The sequence below is a fragment of the Spodoptera frugiperda genome, chromosome 23 (assembly GCF_023101765.2).
Source record: "Spodoptera frugiperda isolate SF20-4 chromosome 23, AGI-APGP_CSIRO_Sfru_2.0, whole genome shotgun sequence".
Taxonomy (NCBI): domain Eukaryota; kingdom Metazoa; phylum Arthropoda; class Insecta; order Lepidoptera; family Noctuidae; genus Spodoptera; species Spodoptera frugiperda.
The window spans coordinates 1,447,884-1,468,122 of record NC_064234.1 but is presented as its reverse complement, the minus strand read 5'-3'; the positions used below and the strand labels follow the sequence as shown (position 1 = coordinate 1,468,122).

General features: G+C 38.9%; 3 protein-coding genes across 7 annotated transcripts in view; 2 read left to right on the top strand and 1 right to left on the bottom strand.

The window, feature by feature from the left end:
- The first annotated feature begins 35 nt into the window (after window positions 1-35).
- On the top strand, window positions 36-1,571 carry LOC118266707 (glutamine synthetase 1, mitochondrial-like). Its single transcript, XM_035580212.2, has one exon. It carries the CDS (start codon window positions 253-255, stop codon window positions 1,465-1,467), a length of 1,215 nt encoding a protein of 404 aa, XP_035436105.1. The 5' UTR covers window positions 36-252; the 3' UTR covers window positions 1,468-1,571.
- A 3,059-nt stretch (window positions 1,572-4,630) lies between these two features.
- LOC118266810 (plasminogen activator inhibitor 1 RNA-binding protein) lies at window positions 4,631-6,610 on the top strand. The gene has a single exon (XM_035580391.2). The coding sequence runs from the start codon at window positions 4,833-4,835 to the stop codon at window positions 6,000-6,002; it is 1,170 nt and encodes a 389-aa protein (XP_035436284.1). The 5' UTR covers window positions 4,631-4,832; the 3' UTR covers window positions 6,003-6,610.
- A 131-nt stretch (window positions 6,611-6,741) lies between these two features.
- Window positions 6,742-20,239, bottom strand: part of LOC118266806 (E3 ubiquitin-protein ligase HECW2) — a 100,963-nt gene continuing 87,465 nt past the window's right edge. For all 5 annotated transcript variants that reach the window (XM_050703281.1, XM_050703283.1, XM_050703282.1 and 2 more), the window contains 6 exons: window positions 19,367-19,582; window positions 13,010-13,276; window positions 10,174-10,339; window positions 9,639-9,851; window positions 8,826-8,992; window positions 6,742-8,409 (listed from right to left, as the gene is read on the bottom strand). In XM_050703281.1, coding sequence (XP_050559238.1) covers window positions 8,151-8,409; window positions 8,826-8,992; window positions 9,639-9,851; window positions 10,174-10,339; window positions 13,010-13,276; window positions 19,367-19,582 — 1,288 coding nt within the window. In that variant the 3' untranslated portion in view covers window positions 6,742-8,150. The remainder of the gene's footprint in view (window positions 8,410-8,825; window positions 8,993-9,638; window positions 9,852-10,173; window positions 10,340-13,009; window positions 13,277-19,366; window positions 19,583-20,239) is intronic.

The window sequence follows — 20,239 nt, the reverse complement described above, 5'->3', positions numbered from 1 at the left end:
ATTTTCAGGACTTTGCTTTTATCATGCTTAGAGGTTCGTTCACAAAAATAGAATAATTACTGGCATGTTAAAATTTTCTGTTTTAAAGCTAAGTTTTTTTAAAATAATCATTTAGAATCGTTTAAATTTATCTAAAGAAGCAAAAACATAAAACCAAAGGCAGAAACAAGAGCAACCTAAAGATCAAAAGTTGGTAATTTTTAAAAATATCAAAATTTTAGTAATTTTGTTAATAAAATTATAACTAAGAAAATGGAATCCCTGCTCAGGAGGTGCCTTTCAATCAGCAAACCTAAACATACTTTGCCTATCATCAAGAGGCATTTAGGATCCCACAATATCAATCATATCATGAACAAAAAGGTTTTGGATCGGTATTTAAGACTTCCATTGCCTTGTAATAAGGTATTGGCTACCTACATTTGGATTGATGGTTCTGGCGTGAATATGAGGTGCAAAGATCGGATCTTGGATTGTGTTCCACACACCCCAGATGCAGCACCAAATTGGGCATTCGATGGCAGTTCTACGGGGCAGGCCACTACGGATAATTCTGATACGACATTGAAACCAGCGGCAGTATACAAGGATCCCTTCCGAGCCGACCCCCACGTTATAATTTTATGTGAAGTACTTCTTGGTGATGCCGGAAAACCGGCAGCGACAAATAACAGGAGTTTCTGTAATGAATTATGTGAAATACATAAAGCTGAAGAACCGTGGTTCGGATTGGAGCAGGAGTACACTATGTTAGATGTTGATGGCTGGGGCCTGGGCTGGCCCAAAGGAGGCGGGTTTCCTGCGGTAAAATATCAGTACTCATATTGTGGTGTTGGAGCTAAATATATAGCAGGGCGAGATTTGTCTGAAGCCCATAGTAAAGCGTCCCTATTCGCCGGCTGTGATTACGAAGGATCAAACGGTGAAGTTATGTATGCTTGTTGGGAGTGGCAGGTAGGGACAACAATGGGTATCAAAGCTGCAGATGATATGTGGATGACACGGTTTATAATGTCTCGCATCGGAGAGGATTATGGAATAGATGTCACATATCATCCGAAGCCTTTCGGCCACCTGCATCCAGGTATTGGTATGCATCATAACTTCAGCACAAAGCGAATGAGGACTGCACCCGGTGGATACGCTTTTATTGAAGAATGCATCAAGAAATTGGAAAAGAACCATATGAAACATATGAGAAAATACGGAAATGATGAGGCGACCAACAGAATGCGATTGTCCGGAAAATTTGAAACGGCGCCGTTTGATAAATTTTCTTGGGGTATCGCTAACAGGAAAGCATCTATCCGTCTACAGAGACACATTAAAAAGAAGGATAAAGGTTTCATGGAGGATAGGAGACCCGGTGGTGATTGTGACCCATATCTTGTGTGTGGGCTGCTAATGGAAACTTGTTTGGGAAGATCAGCAGGTTCAGGAGGTGGTTGTAAGAATCCGTGTAAATGAACCTTCACACGTAGGTAGTATAATTTAGATTATTTTTATTCATTTGCCTTTGGATACTATGTTATTGTATAGAAATTTCAAGTAAATATTGAGAGATCAATAAATTGACTTTGATTTATGAATCACAATGAAAGGAAAGGAGTGTAGAGTTTCCCTCTTTGGTCTTCCTATGCCATGCTTTAAGTGTGGGAGAGCCATGCTTCGGCACGAATGGGCCGGCTCGAGCGGAGTGAAACCACGGCCTCACAGAAAACCGACGTGAAACAACGCTTGCGTTGTGTTTCGTTGTGTGAGTGAGGTTACCGGAGGCCCAAGCGCTCGTGCACACGATGCCGTCACCGCGCCGATGCCGCACCGTTAGGTCTCGGCCTCGAATTTTGCGGGCAGCGGGGCGGCAGCGGCGGCGGAGGCCGAGGCCTTACGCGACTCATATATACAGTGTAACGGTGCGATGTCGGCGCGGCGACGACGCGGTGACGGCATCGTGTGCACGAGCGCCAATTCCCCCCTTCCCAATCTTCCCCTTCCCCATTCCCGAACAATAACCCTTAAATTCCTAACTCCCAAAAAGCCGGTACGCACTTGTAAAGCCTCTGGTGTTTCAAGCGGCGGCGCCGATTGCTTACCATCAGGTAATACGTCTGCTCGATTACACAAAAAAATGCTATACAAAATTGTAATAATTATTTTTTAATGCCGAATTCACCAACGTCATAGATAGATATTTGAGAAAATTATTTGCCTTTCTCTTAAATTACCTTTATCTACATTTCACCAGACATGATTAAGGCCTCAGCCTCGAATTTTGCGGGCAGCGGGGCGGCGGCGGCGCGGGAGCGGGAGCGGGGCGGCGGCGGCGGACCCGTTCTCGAAACTAGCGGGCAGATCGCGCGGCACTACAGCGGTGTAGTGTTGTGTTCGTCGTTGTGTTGTCGAGATATTTGTTTTTATTAGCGAACGAAATCTTTTTGATTCAAATTTATTCCTAACGCTCGATTTACTGTGGGCTAAAGAAGAAGACCTACTATAGGGCAAGGAAAATAAATGGCTTGTTTTATCGAAATTATGAAGAACAGAGACAAAATCCCGACAAATTCTACGACTACACTAGAATGAGTGTAGAAACTTTTGACTATATTCTTGAAACTATCAAGAGTGATTTCAGTTTTTGCTTTAGTCTTCAATATTCAGTTCGTTTTTTATTTCTTCCCATAATTGGTTAATTTTTCTTCTATTTTTATGGTTCACATCTTTGCTGTTCCATATGGGTGTCCTCTCAAAGATTTCCGAAATCATTTGCTCTTGCACGTCCGAGGACATTTTGATACGTCACAAAAAAAATGTAGGTACACAACACTATACTACAATGCAGACGCGCAACGCGGGCGGTCACCGCTTGACTGGAGTGCACCGCTCGTTGCCCGCTCCCGCGCCGCTCCGCCGCCGCTGTGTTCGAAAACCGGTCCATTTGATTATACGCATAAGATCCTGCCGCTGCCGCGCCGCTGCCGCCGCCGCCCCGCTGCCCGCAAAATTCGAGGCCGAGGCCTAAAGGCCACAAGGCCCATTCGGTTACAAAAAGACAAGTTAGTGTTACAAAAGTTGTAAGACTAGGGGCATTCATATTCATGGCGGAATGGCAGCAGCGACTGTCGCAACCAAGGGCTGGGCTCGCTGTCATTGCAGCGGTAAGTCCCCTCTTTGAGGAGTGGCTAGAGAGGCGCCACGGCGTCCTCACCTACCGCCTGACGCAGGTGCTTACCGGACATGGAAGCTTCGGTAGGTTCCTGTTTCTGATTGGGCGGGAGGAAACGCCCGGGTGTCATCACTGCGAAGACCGCCCGGAGGACACGGTGGAACATACGCTTGCGGTCTGCCCTGCGTGGGCTGAGCACCGCCGTGTCCTCAGGGATGTGGTCGGCGACGGCGCCCTCTCGCGTCCGGCACTGATACAAGCCATGGTGCGGAGCGAGGGGGACTGGGATGCCGTCTCCTCCTTCTGCGAAGCAGTCATGCTAGCTAAGGAGGAGGCGGGGCGCGTGAGGGAACGAACTTCCTCACGCCCCAGCCGTCGCGAGAGACACTCCGGGCGTCGGGGATCGCGCGACGATCTCCGGCCACCGTAAGTGCGAGTCTGCGGACGGTGAGCAAGGGTAGCTCGCCGCCCGACCAGAACCAGACCCGTGCGTGCGGCGCGTCGCGTTCTGCGCGCGCCCCAAAGAGCCATCAGACCACCACAGATGGGGCCCAGTAGGGCTGATGCCTAATCCGGAGCTGCGGACTACCTAGCGGGTTTACCGGGGCTCCGGCTCGACGGGCAGGAATAGGAACGGGGTGGTTTTTAGTCAGTAAGAGTCTGACACTCCCTCTCGCCTCGCCCAAGGCGGGAGAAGTCATTGGATGATTTTCCACCCTAAAAAAAAAAAAAAAAAAAAAAGGGGCATTCATATGAACGAAATATTATTTATTATGTATGCGCGGCAGTTTGGCATCAACATCTACTTAAGCATGGTTGTGGAGGAGCCAATTTGTTTATGGATTTTATATCGAAGGCTGAGATGTCGCCTATTTTTCTTCAGAATCAATATGAATGCAGAAAATTAAAACAAATTATTTTGTTCGAATACTAGCTGATGCCCGCGGCTTCGCTTGGATAACGGATTTTGTGACTGATCAAAGTAGCCCAAGTACTTCTTAGTACATCAGCGACCAGTCAATTCAAGTCCCGTCAAAAGAGGTTCAGCCATTTCACCACATTGCAATTTTATTTATGTATAGATTCTTTATATGTAGTTAATATTTCAGATAAAATCTCTTTTTTCAATTTCGTTAATATAAATAGTACAGCAAATCGATAGAATTCTAGATGTTGTCTTCGGTGCTTATTTTTCTTGAACCTATGCGTACTAAAAATATAAACCAACAATTAGTAACTAACTTGTCTTTTTGTAACCGAATGGGGCTTGTGGCCTTTAATCATGTCTGGTGAAATGTAGATAAAGGTAATTTAAGAGAAAGGCAAATAATTTTCTCAAAAATCTATCTATAACATAGGTGAATTCGGCAGTAATAAGGGCTTTTTATCTTTTAGTTTGCTTTCATAGAATATCAGTGCTACCAATAAATCTCTGGTTTAAAAATAGAGGAGTGAAAACCATAGACAAGAATTTAAAAAGAAAACTGTTCCGCCATTTTCATTCTTTTCTCTATTCCTTTTCGTCATATGGCGTATTAGGTGCGTTCGCTTACATCCGCCATATTAAATGAAATTAATAAAATAAGACAAAATGTCGCCTTACTAAAGTGCGTGAAAATAATCCACCAACATCCAGTTATTGTGTGATTAAATCATCAAGAGGATCACAATGGAGAATTCCTACGGTGTGGGGGTTGTGAACAGATACGCTCTTTTCTTGGACGATGAGTCCGATCCTCTTGATGCGTTAAAAGCGCGAGAGCAGGCGAAGGAGCTCAAAAAGAAAACCAAAGAAGCCGAGAAAGAGAACAAGGGCAAACCTGAGACCAAACCTAAAGGTGGCGCTCCCGCTACCAGGAAAGGTATCAAGGAAACCCAAAATGTAAAGTCTCAAGAAAACAGGAGCGGTGAGCAACAGAAGGCCAAGGGTCCTGCCAGGCCTAATGAACGCAACACGGAGCGTCCTCCTCCGCGTCGCCGCGAGGATCGGCCGCAGAACGGTGCCGTCGAGAACAAGGATGGAGCTCCACGACCACCTCGGCGTGAGTTTGGTGATCGTAGGCCCAACTATGAGCGACGTAATTTCAGCGAGAATCCTGATGGAGCCGAACGCCGCGGGCCTAGACCGCCTCGTGAACCTCGTGAAGCTCGTGACGGACCGCGCGGGCCGCGTCCGTACGACAATAGAGGAAAGCGTGAGTTTGACAGGAGATCCGGCTCTGACAAGACCGGTGTAAAGCCAGTAGACAAGCGCGAGGGCGCCGGCCCTCACAACTGGGGTACTCTCAAGGACGACATTGACGAACTCAACAAAACCGGTTCTGAAGGAGAGGTTGTTGAGGAGAAGGCGGCCGACGCAGCTGGCGCTGGTGACGGACAGCAGCCAGAGGCCGAGCGCGCTGCTGCTCCTACAGAGGAGGAGCCCCGCGAACTCACACTTGACGAGTACAAGGCACTCCGAAATGCCCAACGCACGCAGCCGCAATACAACCTGCGGAAGGCCGGGGAGGGTGAAGACCTCAGCCAGTGGAAGAACTTGGTGATGCTCGAGAAGAAGAAAGAAGGTGAAAGAGGTGAGGATGATGATAGCGATGACGAGTACGATATGGCCGATTATCCGCAGCGCGTGGGTCGTCAGAAGCGTGTGCTCGGCATCGAGTTCACGTTCAACGACACAGCGCGACGCGGCGGCACGGGAGGCCGTGGTCGTGGGCGCGGGCGCGGTAGAGGCCGAGGCCCGCCACGCGAGCCCGAGCCGATGGAGGAGCGCCCGCCAATGCGCGCGCAGGTCGCACCACCAAAAGTTGATGACAGCAAGGATTTTCCCTCTCTTGGCTAGACTCACAGTGAGCCTTCGTTCTTCTCCCTTTCGATAGAGTTACAAATTAACATATTGTATGTACCGTTATTTTTGAAGTAAATATACAAAATATTTACACAAGCGTGTATTATATTACATTATAAAATGTAGTTGATTTCTTCGGAAACCACCTTTCAATTTACTATTGACAATCGGGTTACATTGATAAAGGTTATAGGGAGTTGACTAGTCTTGCTCGCCAATCACATAGGATGTTGTAGAGGGGGAGGATTATTTTTAAGAGTTTTTAATTTTGGATTCACATAGCTACAATATGCATACGGAACTATAATAACAGTAGCTTTTACGATATTGTAATCACATCAGCTTATGATTTAACTGAGTTTTATGGAATAAGGATTTTAATCTTACTGACTGTGACAAGCTATGAACTAACTCCGTCACAATTTAGAGTAGATCATGCAAAGTAACCCTTGTTGCATTTTTATGTGAGTTTGTGTTGACAAAATGCAGACTTTGGGAACTGTAAATAGTTGATATATGTTAAAAGATAAGGTCTTAAAAATAACAAGGTTGATTTTTGTTGTTACACAACTTCAGAAAAAATAAACATTTTGTATGTGTGATATTTTTTCTTAATTTCTTCCTATTTTCTCTACTCCTCCCCCAGCCTTTAGCTAGTGATATCCTAATTTGAATAATTTGTGCAGAATTTGTGCTTGGTGTGACTGATCAGGGGTAAATAAAAGCATTAGAACTGAAGTAATGTTGTATATTGACACATTTTATCACTTTCACACAAAAACAATTTACTTAAAATTTAAGGTAATAAAAACAATACACATTTTGAGTTAAATATTCAATATAATAGAATTATTACTTACAAAAATAAACATCAGTTACACATATGTGTTTGTTGATAAGCACAATAAATAAGATATTTACATTCTGAGACAAAATACTGTCCTATATCTGAATGTTAAGACGAGCAACAACTATTTATTATGAACCACAGCATTACCATTTATAACTATACAACTGATCAAATTACAATTAATATAACAAAGGAACATAAATTGTTTACAGAATTCTGGCTAATTTGTTCAATCATGATTTATTTAAAAGTTTATAATATAGGGATAATGTAGTTTGAGTTCACACAGCAGTGATTGACAAAATATACAAGTGTTTGGATATTTTAATTCCAACTAAATTATTGATAATGTAGCTGACTAGTGTTTGCTTGCAATTGAAGACAAAGAACTTAATTATTAAATACTTCTGAATTACACATGTTAAATACTTCTTCATCATCATCATGTTCATCATGTTTCTTAGCAGTTAAGTTGCAAATATGAAATGATTTTTTTAATTCAACTATTTATTTACGCAATAATATTCCGTGTTCACAATAATTTAAAATTAATGTTCTTATCAAAGGTGATATAGGTTACAATTATAACATAAATTAGTGACGTAAAAGCGTAATTACTAAACACAGGACTTAAGTCCCGTTTCACAGCCACAATATACGTTCACTTATAACAAAAGCGATAATAAAGTACAAACCTCGTAGGTCACGTGGCCCGTTACAATAATAATAAATACCTAGGCACGTCAACACATATTTTCTTTATTAAACTGCTAAAATATTTCTATCTTTGTTTGCCTGTTATACTATAAATTGACTATTATTTACATTGACAACAATACTTGTAATTAGTCACAATTATTTACAGCTTCTAATATATACGGTTTCTTACATACTTCATACAGTACTCTCAATCTCAATCAGTGGTTGAATAAACTTCTTGACAGTCATTTCCGATGTTAATAAATGTGTTAATTTCAAGAGTAGTTACAGTTCACATTCTCAGTTATGATTACTAGTCTTAAATATTTATTACAACTTCACTATGCGGGAAAAAAACGTGGTTATGTAGTATTTTATCACGAATATCGTATCGTACGTAGATAAGGTTTTTTACCACAATAACGACCATGGTGCGGCCGTAACGTACGTAACTCGTGGTCGAGTTCCAGTATTCAGAATAATATGAAGCATTCGCTACTTGAGCTTTATTTAAGTAATGTTCACCGTACTACATCGTCACAGATGTACAGTACGAAAAGCGTATTCATTCAGAGTTCACGGCAGTGAAAGCTTCACTCGATGCCGAAGGTGTTGGTTTCCTCGACAGCCAGCAGCAGCTTCTCGTGCAGCAGGTGCGGCGTGGGGTAGGGCGGCAGGTCGAGGCGGTTGAAGCACGTGTGGGCGCGGGGCAGCGACTCCACGCGGCCCCAGCGCTCGATACAGAAGCGGCGCGGGCCCGTGGAGCCGCGCAGTGCTGAGAAGCCTTCGTACGGGATCGACGACGTGCCCGTCACGAACTGCACCAATCGCAGTCGTTGCTCGTTCGTGAACCTGTCACATACAAAAATGTATTTTTTTATTATAGTAACAAAATAGGTACATCACAAGCTGGTGTAATACTACATACATAATACATTATTCTACCTCATAGGACAATGATGTAGGTAAGTTCATGTATCCATATCAGTAACGTTTATTGAAGCGATTTCTATGATAGAGGTAAGGTGAATTTTATTATTATTAATTCCTTAGGGCCGTTGTTATCAAATGGATAAGCACTAGGTAAATGCTAGTACAGGATAAGGATAGTATGTGTTTCACCATCTTGTACGACATCTATTTTATTTTTATTATACAACTATATAGTAAATATTTCTCTATATGTACTAAAGTAGTTCTATACGGTCATTTTTAAAAAGTTAACTTCGGGGAAATAACATTTAACATTGTAATGATGGACTATTTACCTGTCAATGGCCTGCCAGAACCAGATGATGACAGGGTGTGCGTCGTGGTAGCCCCCTCTGTATTCTGTGTTGTTCCTCCAGTCCGCCACGTCCAGCTCGGGCGCGCCTGCGATCACCAGTTCTAACTCCCGCGCGTCAAACGCTGCCACTAACCGCGGGTCCACAACCTGGTGACAATATATATATGTACATTACTATTAATAACTAAATACGTAAGTACCTTTGTGGAGGAAGAAACTACTGAGTGCCTCCTGCTACGAGGCTTACATTCATACATGGTTAAATGGTCATACTGGCACGCTGGTTACGGTACTCTGCACCAAGCTTTTTCAGTTACGAGTAATAACTAAGGGTAAGAGTTATAAATAATTAAATTTAACTGAGATATGTGTATAGAAATAAAATATATTACATAGATGAACTACCTATACCCTAGTAGGAGTGTACAGTAGTGTAAATAATATGAGTTGGTTCCGTAAGTGTTGGTTAGTGTTCGATAGATGGCGATACCTACTTGTCTTTTTAGACACGAATTTTAAACCAACGAAGGTAACTTGTTGTATTTATTGAGGATAGGTTTGTCATGTAGTTCTGTTCTTCAGGTAGGTTGGACTCCCACCTTTGGAGAAGTATTTTAGTAATTGCAGGTGCAGAGTACTAATGTTAACTGTGTTAATGTTACGTTTAAATGTGGTTAACGTGTATGTATGTACATAAGTAAGGCCATTGGTGAATAATGTTGGGGGCGAATTAGTCTTGCAACAGTTTCCTTTCGGCAGTTGCACCTTTATGAGTGTAGCTCTAGTAACTGACCTCGTGGAAGCCCCGGACGAGCCACTCCGTCTGCTCGGCGACGCCGCGCTCGACGCGCCAGCGCACGACGCGCTCGAGGTACTCCTTCTTGTTGCGCTCGGTGACGGCCAGCTCGCGCCCGCCCGGCTTCAGCTCGCGCTCCAGCACGCGCCCGTCCGCCAGGCGCTCCGACACCGCGAACGTCAGCTCCAGGGACGACACGCATCGCGCTGACTGGAATACGTACATAACTTTATTATTTACTGTACCTACACGAAAAATTTCTCTAAAATCTATATGATTTAGGTAAACTACTACCTCTAGGCCCATCACTATTTACCCCCTTTTTCTTGTCTCGGCTTCTGATGTTTAAGGAAGGATTCAGTACTGTATTTAAAGCACTAGTCTTGATTTAGGAATTCTCAGTAGAAATCGGCGCATGCATGCATGCATGAATGTGGACGTAATTGGCTATATGAAACCCTTATTTTAGGGAAAATTTAACAAACACTGACCTTACTACATGCTAGCAGCTAAATAATGCAAGTGATCTAACCTGTAACCAGCGCAATGAGGCAGCGAACTGTGCGTCGAGAGCGTCGACATCTTCCAGCGCGGGCGGGAGACGCAGCAGCGCTCGGTACAGCGCGCGCGTGAACCACGCCTCCAGCAGGTAGCCGTGCACCAGGGCCAGGCCTAGCACGCGCCCGGAGAAACGGAACCTGGTGACAAAGAAAACATGTTAAAATTATGTGATGCATTACGACTATAACTAGACTATTAGGTATGTCGTGCCTGTGTTAGGAAAGAACTAGGTAGATATCAGGTAGAAGTTTTTTCTGTCAACTCTTTTTTTACTAGTTTCCTCAGATTCCTCACGCCTGTTACATATGCGGCATTAGATCCAGTGTTCTTTAATTAATTCTGTCGCAAGTATAAGCAACATATTTTGGGTAGAGGAATGGTCTAGACATGCATAGTTCAGAAATTTTTCTTAATTTACCAATATAAAATTATAAAATGAAATACCAAATGGCGTTTACTTATTTCGGTAAGCTTTGTGATCTGAGATCCGTGTCTAAAGCGAGTTCAAAATTAACATGTGACCTAAATAACATTTGATTCGTGTAGGAAGTTTTCGAAGTTCGCCTGACCAACCAGAACCCATGCAACGGTGCGTAGAAAACGTTACACATCAGTTAAATCGTAACTCGATATTATTTATTATTAAAATAGTTTAATGCACAAAAACTTTTAAAGTGATTGTATATCTGTTTGTTTGTAACCAAATACATGATGTTTGTTGAAATCTGAGACGTGCACGGTTCGGGTGCGCATGCGCCGAAACGTTGAGTAAAAATAAACACAGAGGGCGCTCGCGGCGGTGTAAAAATAAATCATATTAACGGAAATATCTGTTGTGTTGTGGAAGGGATGCAATGTATATGTTACTTGCAGGAAGATTGTCGTAAGCACAGAATGAGGGCAAACATCGTAAAAGCTGGGATGTATCAGTATTCAGTAGGATATTAAAAGGGGGATTTTGATTACATACGATGTCAGTTTTAACATAGGTCATCTTGTCATAACTGCCTCATGAAATATACTTAGTTAGATTATTAATTTAATGGAGATTTTTCAACTTTTGTTAGTATACATAAAAATAAAAAGTTAAATATTGCATATTATGACTTTTTTTACAAAACATAACTATACTACAAACTTCGTTTATTTGAAGATTTCATCACAATATTCCCATGAATAAGGCATTAAATATGTATGTATAAAGTGTATGATAAAATTTTAACATTTTGTTATTTACTTAGTAGGTACTCATTTATTTTACACAAAATTACCTATTTTATTATGCAAAATACATGACGGCAGTTTCGGTAAATTAATATGAGGGAAGTAATAGTTTTATTGTTTTACTTTTTTATTCAATTTATTATTTTATTTTGGACGTCTTTTGTTTAAGTGTGTGATTAATATCTTATTGTGAGATGTAAAAATTTAAAAGTTAAATAGATTTTTTATAATTATGTAAATATAGAAAACTCAACATTTTTTTTATGTCTAGTACCTAAGTGGTAAGTAGCACGAATATTCTTACTTTAGATGGGAAAAAATATTTGTTGGTCTTGTTTTTCAAATCATCGTTTTAATCATAAAATATTATGAATTTTATGCTTGGAGACTTAGTTATAAGAGGCTGTTACAATGATTCTATAATAAGAATAACACTATTGAAAAATAGTACATATGTAATTGTGCTCTAAATACATTTCTGCATTCCCTCTGGCGTTAACAGGCGTGATGCAGACTATGTGCTTGTAACCTTCATAAGTAAATAATATATATCAGTTGTACTTATTATGTCCAATTTACATATCACTGTCACACAGACAAACGTTTACATCCTATTGGTTTACAGGAAAACATCAAATATTTTACTTAACTTATAGTTAATAAATAATAATAATAGGCCAATCACTACTAGAACCAGGAAGCTTTTGTTAATAATTGTAATTTGAATTGTTTATTTGCATGTTAGCTATTTTAGAGGCTATTGCCACTGTTTGTCCGTCTTTAAGCTTACGACCTGCTCTGTTCCAGATACTATATAGTTTAAATTATATCGTCGTTTGTCGACTTTTTGGCGCCCAACAAGCATAGTCTTATGTATGTAACTATGTATGTATGTATGTTTTCATGACACTATGTGAAACGAAATCTAAGTACCTAGGCACCAACTCATGTATATTTGTTTAATTGTGTGCTCAAAATATTCATGAAAAAGTCTAATTTATGTCCGTTCCCAGGTTCCGAGATAGCTATTGTGTTAATATTAATATATTAGGTACATAGGTACATTTACATTTCTATGACAGGTACAATGGAGAACAAAAGCGTGTCATGAGATATTTTATTGTTTTATGAAGTTTTAAAAGCTTTGTATCTCTGTTTTTAAATTGGGTAGGTATTTTAAGGACTATAGGCATTTGGTTGAAATACCTACTATAAGGCCAGCCGTACACGGACTGCTTCAAGCAGTTATAACCGACTGCTTGAAGCCGCGACTGCGCGATGAACTATAGCCATTCATTCGCTGCCGTACACACGACTGCTCGAGCAGTCGCGACCGCTTCAAGCCGTCAACAGCTTCAAGCAGTCGACGCCGACCGCTCGAGCAGTCCGTGTACGGCCGCCCTAAGTTGAATTCAGGACTTCAGGAGAAATCAGAAAAAGGTGGAATAATTACATATTGGTGATCACCAAATAATTTAAGTTATCTACGTAGGTTAAGCTTTCAGAAGAAGAAAACCTATTATTTATCTGTCATATCTGTTTAATCTTTTTCGCTCCTATAAAACTATAAAATCTGTACTCACCATTCATGATGGTTGTCGACAAACGCCGACATGGGTGACACGTGGACTGTGTAGGTATCATTGGCTGAGTACTCGAAGAGTCCGTAGTAAGGGTTGAAGAGTTCCCTCGACAGTAGGAAGAAGAACTCCCTGCTGGGTCCGCCATAGTCCAGCCCTTCTTCCCCGTCCCATAGCACGCAGAGCTTGCCCTTCTGCAGCTCTTTCTTTCCACAAGACATTATCCTTCTGAAGGCATCTTCTAGAAGATGTTCGCGACGAATGTGGAGTCTGGAATAAGGATCGTTGTTGTTTTAAAAACAATAAGCATATTCTATTAAATATTTTATATAAACTAAAACAGTTCTTGTTGACTTACAGTCAGTTGCAGAAAACTGTCTTTAAATTCGACATTAGTTAATCCGTCATTATCGCTAATATTCCATTAAATTTAAAGACGTTGCACAAAACTGTTGCGGGTCCCTTTAATGGGACTTTAACTAAAGACGACATTAAAAAGTGTTGCAAGTTAAAACACATATTTTGAATGAACTGATTACGTAGTATTTGTATACTCTCTGGAACTGATTGAATGTAAATTGTCATTAAGGATGGAAGGAAGCGAATCCCGCTTCGAAAGAAACCGATTTTTTAAAATGACGATTTATCGATTGTGTTTGGATTTATTTCATGTAGTTAAAGGACACTATAAAAATCAATACAATACCATTTGTTACTACTTAGTTACTTGTAAATTAAGACTCAGTTATGAGTTTTTTCAGAGCTAATTACATTATTTACGTAATAGCTATATCTATATTTTGTATTTGATTAAATATCTCTATATTTGACAGATTAAGCATATGTGTTAATTTAATTAGCTACTATTAAATGTTTTTTGTAGTATCTTAATAGTGGAATACATATAAATATCAAATCTTATTCTAATTCACTGACCGATTCAATAATGTGTTCCGATTTAAATAGGTATCAACCTTTTTGGTTCGCGGGAAGAAATTCCTAGATCGCCAGCTCTAGTTGTCAATATTGTCATCGTGAGCGTTTCTGTCATCTCTGTATTTAGGAAAAATCCAAATTTTTTACGATAAAAATATTATCAATTGCTTTAATGTGGTGTTGAATTATCTTTCATTGGTATCGTAACAGCTTTTGTAAAAGAGAAGATTTAACGTAGCTTCTAAGTGTTTGTTATTGTTGTGATTAATTGAGAATTGGACTCGTCTCGAGTTTTCTTTTGTAGAAAGAATTTTCAGCATTATTCATTAACCATGGTATCTGGTGCAATACAGGCTGGTTCAGGCAGTATGCATCGCCCTTGTACTAACTTTTTAAGCAAAGAATTAACCAAAGAATGGTATAATATTGCACCCACAGAGGAAGTACGAATTGCCCCCATGTAATGACGGTATGGTATTTTAGTAAAATAAATATCTAATAAAATAAATTAATTTAAAACAAGATTAGTCGTTTTATTTATTCTTAAAAATATACAAGGTATATACATCTATTAATACACCTATTCCCCTAGCATGATATGGAAATACCGAATGTTATTTCAAGATGCGAGAAGATTAACAGTCAGTTGCAGAAAACTGTCTTTAAAATCGACATTAGTTAATCCGTCATTATCGCTAATATTCCATTAAATTTAAAGACGTTGCACAAAACTGTTGCGGGTCCCTTTAATGGGACTTTAACTAAAGACGACATTAAAAAGTGTTGCAAGTTAAAACACATATTTTGAATGAACTGATTACGTAGTATTTGTATACTCTGTGGAACTGATTGAATGTAAATTGTCATTAAGGATGGAAGGATGCGAATCCCGCTTCGAAAGAAACCGATTTTTTAAAATAACGATTTATCGATCGTGACTCGATTTATTTCATGTAGTTAAAGGACACTATAAAAATCAATACAATACCATTTGTTACTACTTAGTTACTTGTAAACTAAGACTTAGTTATGAGTTTTTCCAGAGCTAATCACATTTTTTACGTAATACCTATATCTATATTTTGTATTTGATTAAATATCTCTATATTTAATAGATTAGGTATATGTGTTATTTTAATTAGCTACTATTAAATGTATTTTGTGGTGTCTTAATAGTGGAATACATATAAATATCTAATTTTCTTCTAATTCCCTGAACCGATTCAATTATGTGTTCCGATTTAAAATAGGTATCAACCTTTTTGGTTCGCGGGAATAAAATCGTAGACCAGCCAGCCCTAGTTGTCAATAATGTCATCATGAGCGTTTCTGTCATCTCTGTATTTAGGAAAAATCCTAATTTTTTACGATAAAAATATTATCAATTGCTTTAATGTGGTGTTGAATTATCTTTCATTGGTATCGTAACACCGTTTGTAAGAGAGAAGATTTAATGTAGCTTCCAGGTGTTTGTTATTGTTGTGATTAATTGAGAATTGGACTCGTCTCGAGTTTTCCTTTTGTAGAAAGAATTTTCAGTATTATTCATTAACCATGGTATCTGATGCAACACAGGCTGGTTCAGGCAGTATGCATCGCCCTTTTACTAACTTTTTAAGCAAAGAATTAACCAAAGAATGGTATAATATTGCACCCACAGAGGAAGTACGAATTACCCCCAGGTGACGGTGGCTTGGTATTTTAGTAAAATAAATATATAATAAAATAAATTAATTTAAAACAAGATAAGTCGTTTTATTTATTCTTAAAAATAACTACTTAATAGTTAACACTTCTTTAGCATTTACCCAGTCTCTATAAAGAACAAGGTATATACATCTATTAATACACCTATTCCCCGAGCATGATATGGAAATACCTAAGGAAGGCCTATGTTTGGCAGGAAGCTGATCTTCGGTAGATCCAGTAGCGAAGAATCACAAACATCTATATGACGAAAATTGCGCGGACGTAGGAGCATAAAATTTGGTACACTTATAGTTTATGTGTAGGAGAAGTGCAGAACGCTAATATTTTTCATAAATAATGCTTATAAAGTACATTCATAATCAATAAATAAATAAATCAATAAATAAAACATTACACACACTACCATGCATAGTAGGGGAAGGTAGGGTAATTGAGAACGGCGGGTAATTGGGAACACGTTGATAAGTCCCACTTCCCCTCCCCGTATCCCGTCTCGCGGCTATTCGAGGTATGCTTCCCCCGCCCCTAAGTGCGCAAGCGACAGTGGGAACTGGAGGATGCACGCATCTTGACACGGTGAGTCAAAATGTTTTTATTGCATTTTTGTTATAAATTTTGTGTTTTCATACATTAGATGCAAATGTCATATTTTTGAGTACAATGACACCATATTTCGTAAGTTTATTTCATGGATAATCCGTTTTAAAATTTTACGTGTTATAGGATTCACTTATAATGCTATCGAAGGTCGCGACCAGTTTTATTCAAATTATCGACTGCCGGTAATTAGGAACGGTGGGTGGCGGGTAATTGGGAACGTTCATATTTACAATTTGTTTTTATATTTTTATTACAATACAATTTTTTTAGATGAGGCGTGACGTTGATGCAGCCAGACTGAACCAGACACCACCAGTTCAAATATCAGATTCACATGACCACGATAAAGCTTTGGGCACATGTGCAATGCACTTCCAGAGAGACCAGCAAAAGTTACGTGTGTGATATGTGTCATGAAATGAAAAAATATTTTTTCCGTTATAAGCAGACAGATAAATAATGTTTTTAAGTAATAAAAGTTGATTCCTTTTTTAAGAGAAAATACTGTTTTTTGCCTTTTAAGTTAAGTGTTCCTAATTCCCCCACCTTCCCCTTTCGTATTTGACAAAACGTCAAATTGACAGACATTGCGATGATATTAAAAGAAAAAGAAATGAAAAGAGGTTTCTCATTGAAGGAGGTTAATATAATGAAGAGGTTTGGTTATTCATGATGCGCCGGAATATATTAATTTGAATTTTACAAAACGAATAGCAATTCGTTAAATAAAAATTATCCTTGAACGTATGTTAAGTGGTATTGTAAATTAAATCGTATATGGTCGAATTTCGACCACTAGGCGGCCACTAGTATCAATAACTATGTGAGGCCATCAATAGCTTTATTTCTTCGAGTTTCAGTTTCTAAATTGAGTATCTCGCAAATGCGTAAAGCTTTAGAAATCCTGTATCTCACACGAAACTCTTCTCCGTCATGTTTTTCAAATAAATTTATCCTATCTGGTACACGACGTCGTCGTGGAAGGAGCGAATAAAGATGATAGGCTTGAAAGGGACATTATAAATAATACTGTAATAAAGTAAAAAAATATTACTAGCACTATTTACAAAAGAATTGAGAGTTTAATAACAAGTTTAATGGATGTTTGACTAGGCATTAAAAATTATAGCCCCAAACTGTCAATTTAATGCTCCTTTAGCGCTAATGACGTTTTGTGCAACGTAAAAAATAGGCTAAAGTCCCGATTTGACGTTTCTTTAATTAAAGTTAATCCGGCATTAAAATGAGATAGAAATACTTCTTTGTGCAACACTTTAAAGCTTCATTAATATTTAAAGTCACTTTAAAAATTTAATGATCGTTCCTGCAACTGACTGTAAATGAAATTCATAACATTTCAGGAATTACAATTTATTTTTACAGAACTATTATAAACCAACAATCCGTCTCATCGACCAATATTCGAATTAATTATTTTCCGCCATTTTTAGGGTTCCGTAGCCAATGGCAAAAAACGGAACCCTTATAGATTCGTCATGTTTGTCTGTCTGTCTGTCCGTCCGTATGTCACAGCCATTTATTTCCGAAACTGTTGGGCCTACATAGTTGAAACTCTGTAGGTTGATGTATTTCGATAACCGCTATTCGAATTTTGAATAAAAATTATTAAATTTAAAAATTAAAGGGTTTTTACATCCATACATGGAACTGATTCAAAAAAATTTTTTTTCAGCTAACATACCCGTGATGGGTGTCTATGGATATGTCTTTTTTAAAGACATTACTTTAAAAAAGACATATCCATAGACACCCATCCAAAAGGTTCCTAAAACCATTTTTCGTCAAAATCAACCGTTTGAAAGTTAGACGCTTCCAAAGAGGAAAAATGAGTGCCCCCCCCCCTCTAACTTTTAAAATAAGAGAGTGAAAAAACAAAAAAAATATATGGTGTAGATTTCAATAGAAACTAACAACGAAAATTGGTTTGAACGAGATATCAAAAACCGTAAATATAATTTTGTCGTTCATACAAACACTATGTAAAACCAAGTTATTTTGTAACTTTTATAATATGTCATCTACTTGCTGTTACGGAACCCTTCATGGGCGAGTCCGACTCGCACTTGGCCGGTTTTTAAATATATCATTTGACGTTCCATGTCAGCTAACATTTATTTTAAACAGTTTATGTAGTCTATGAAATGACGAAAAAGGTTTAATATGAAATGACGAAAAAGGTTTAATATATTTATTCGTATGAATAGTACTCAGTAATTAAATACTATTATATTATAATTACATCCTACATTATATCTGTCTGGTGTTGCTAGTGGTTGTTAACACTAAGGAAGGCCTATGTTTGGCAGGAAGCTGATCTTCGGCAGATCCAGTAGCGAAGAATCTCAAACATATCAATAACTATGTGAGGCCATCGATGGCTCTATTTCTTCGAGTTTGTTTGTAAATTGAGTATCTCGCAAATGTGTAAAGCTTTAGAAATCCTGTATCTCACACGAAACTCTTCTCCGTCATGTTTTTCAAATAAATTTATCCTATCTGGAATTACACGTCGTCGTGGAAGGAGCGGATAAAGATGAAAGGGACAAAATAATACTGTAATAAAGTAAAAAAATATTACTAGCACTATTTACAAAAGAATTCAGAGTTTAATAACAAGTTTAATGGATGTTTGACTAGGCATTAAAAATTATAACCCCAAACTGTCAATTTAATGCTCCTTTAGCGCTAATGACGTTTTGTGCAACGTAAAAAATAGGCTAAAGTCCCGATTTGACGTTTCTTTAATTAAAGTTAATCCGGCATTAAAATGAGATAGAAATACTTCTTTGTGCAACACTTTAAAGCTTCATTAATATTTAAAGTCACTTTAAAAATTTAATGATCGTTCCTGCAACTGACTGTTAATGTTATGCTTAAGAGTTAAAATTCAAAATGTAGTTAAAAGTACTTTACTTGACCTGGAGATTGGCACTAACGAGCAGTCGATATAAAATGGGGAAGGCCTGCGTATAACAGCGGCTTGTGAGTGATATAATGATGATAATAATTGCTTTCATTGTTTGCCAATAAAAATAATACAGGTCGTACCTCGAACTCTTGTTCTGTATTAAAAACTAGTATTTTACAACTCACTTTAATTTGCCAGGCCCCTGTCCGTAGCCTTTGCTCTCTAGTTTCCTGTAAAAGGCTCGCAGTTTGGCCTCGAAGTCCCGTCGTTGCGGCGCGGGCGCCCTGGTGCTGCGCGCTGCAGCTGGTGACGCGGCCGGCGAGGGCGAAGCGCCTGCAGACGCCGCCGCTATGGAGCACCCGCCCGCCGGCACATAGCTCATGATCTCCTGCTCGAACAGGCTGTAGGAGACAGAAAAATATTATTTTGTAATTTCATTTTGAAATGTAAACTACAGAACTTTCATATTATGAGACCATGCTTTGATTTGTTCTTTTTATAATTTCAAAGTCAAAAATGTAAAGTTCAATCAATCTACAACGAAAACATTCACAGTGGCGCTGCTGTCGTTTTAGGCGATAACATTAGGAAAGAAAAATGATAAATATTATTAATTACATATTTAGTGAGTGTGTTGCTGATATTATTGCTTTTACGTAGCTTTAGGATAAAGTGACAGAAAGGTTTATCTATAGATGTACTGGGTTTAATATTAAACCCAGTCACTGTAGTGTGTCGCAGTGGCATGCCACAAATTCCTCTTTCGCTAAAGGGTCGTTTCGGAATTCACAGCAAATTCTTGGGAAATTCTCAAAGGAACTATGGTAGGTATATTCACTTGCAAAATATTACGGTGACTTTACATCGTACGTGGTTACCCATTTAATAAACTCCGTAAGAAATTAATTCTCCAACTTTGTATGTATAGACGTCATTGTAAAATTAATAGACAAATTAAAATATATGCAATGTATATAAGTAGATACCTACGTATAAAAATAAACGCTGGTGTAATAACAAACAATTTTCCCAACAATAAAACTTTGTTTAGATCATGC

What these genes read in the sequence shown, in the direction of transcription:
- LOC118266707 (XM_035580212.2), top strand. Translation starts at nt 253, where the DNA reads ATGGAATCCCTGCTCAGGAGGTGCCTTTCAATCAGCAAACCTAAACAT.
- LOC118266810 (XM_035580391.2), top strand. Translation starts at nt 4,833, where the DNA reads ATGGAGAATTCCTACGGTGTGGGGGTTGTGAACAGATACGCTCTTTTC.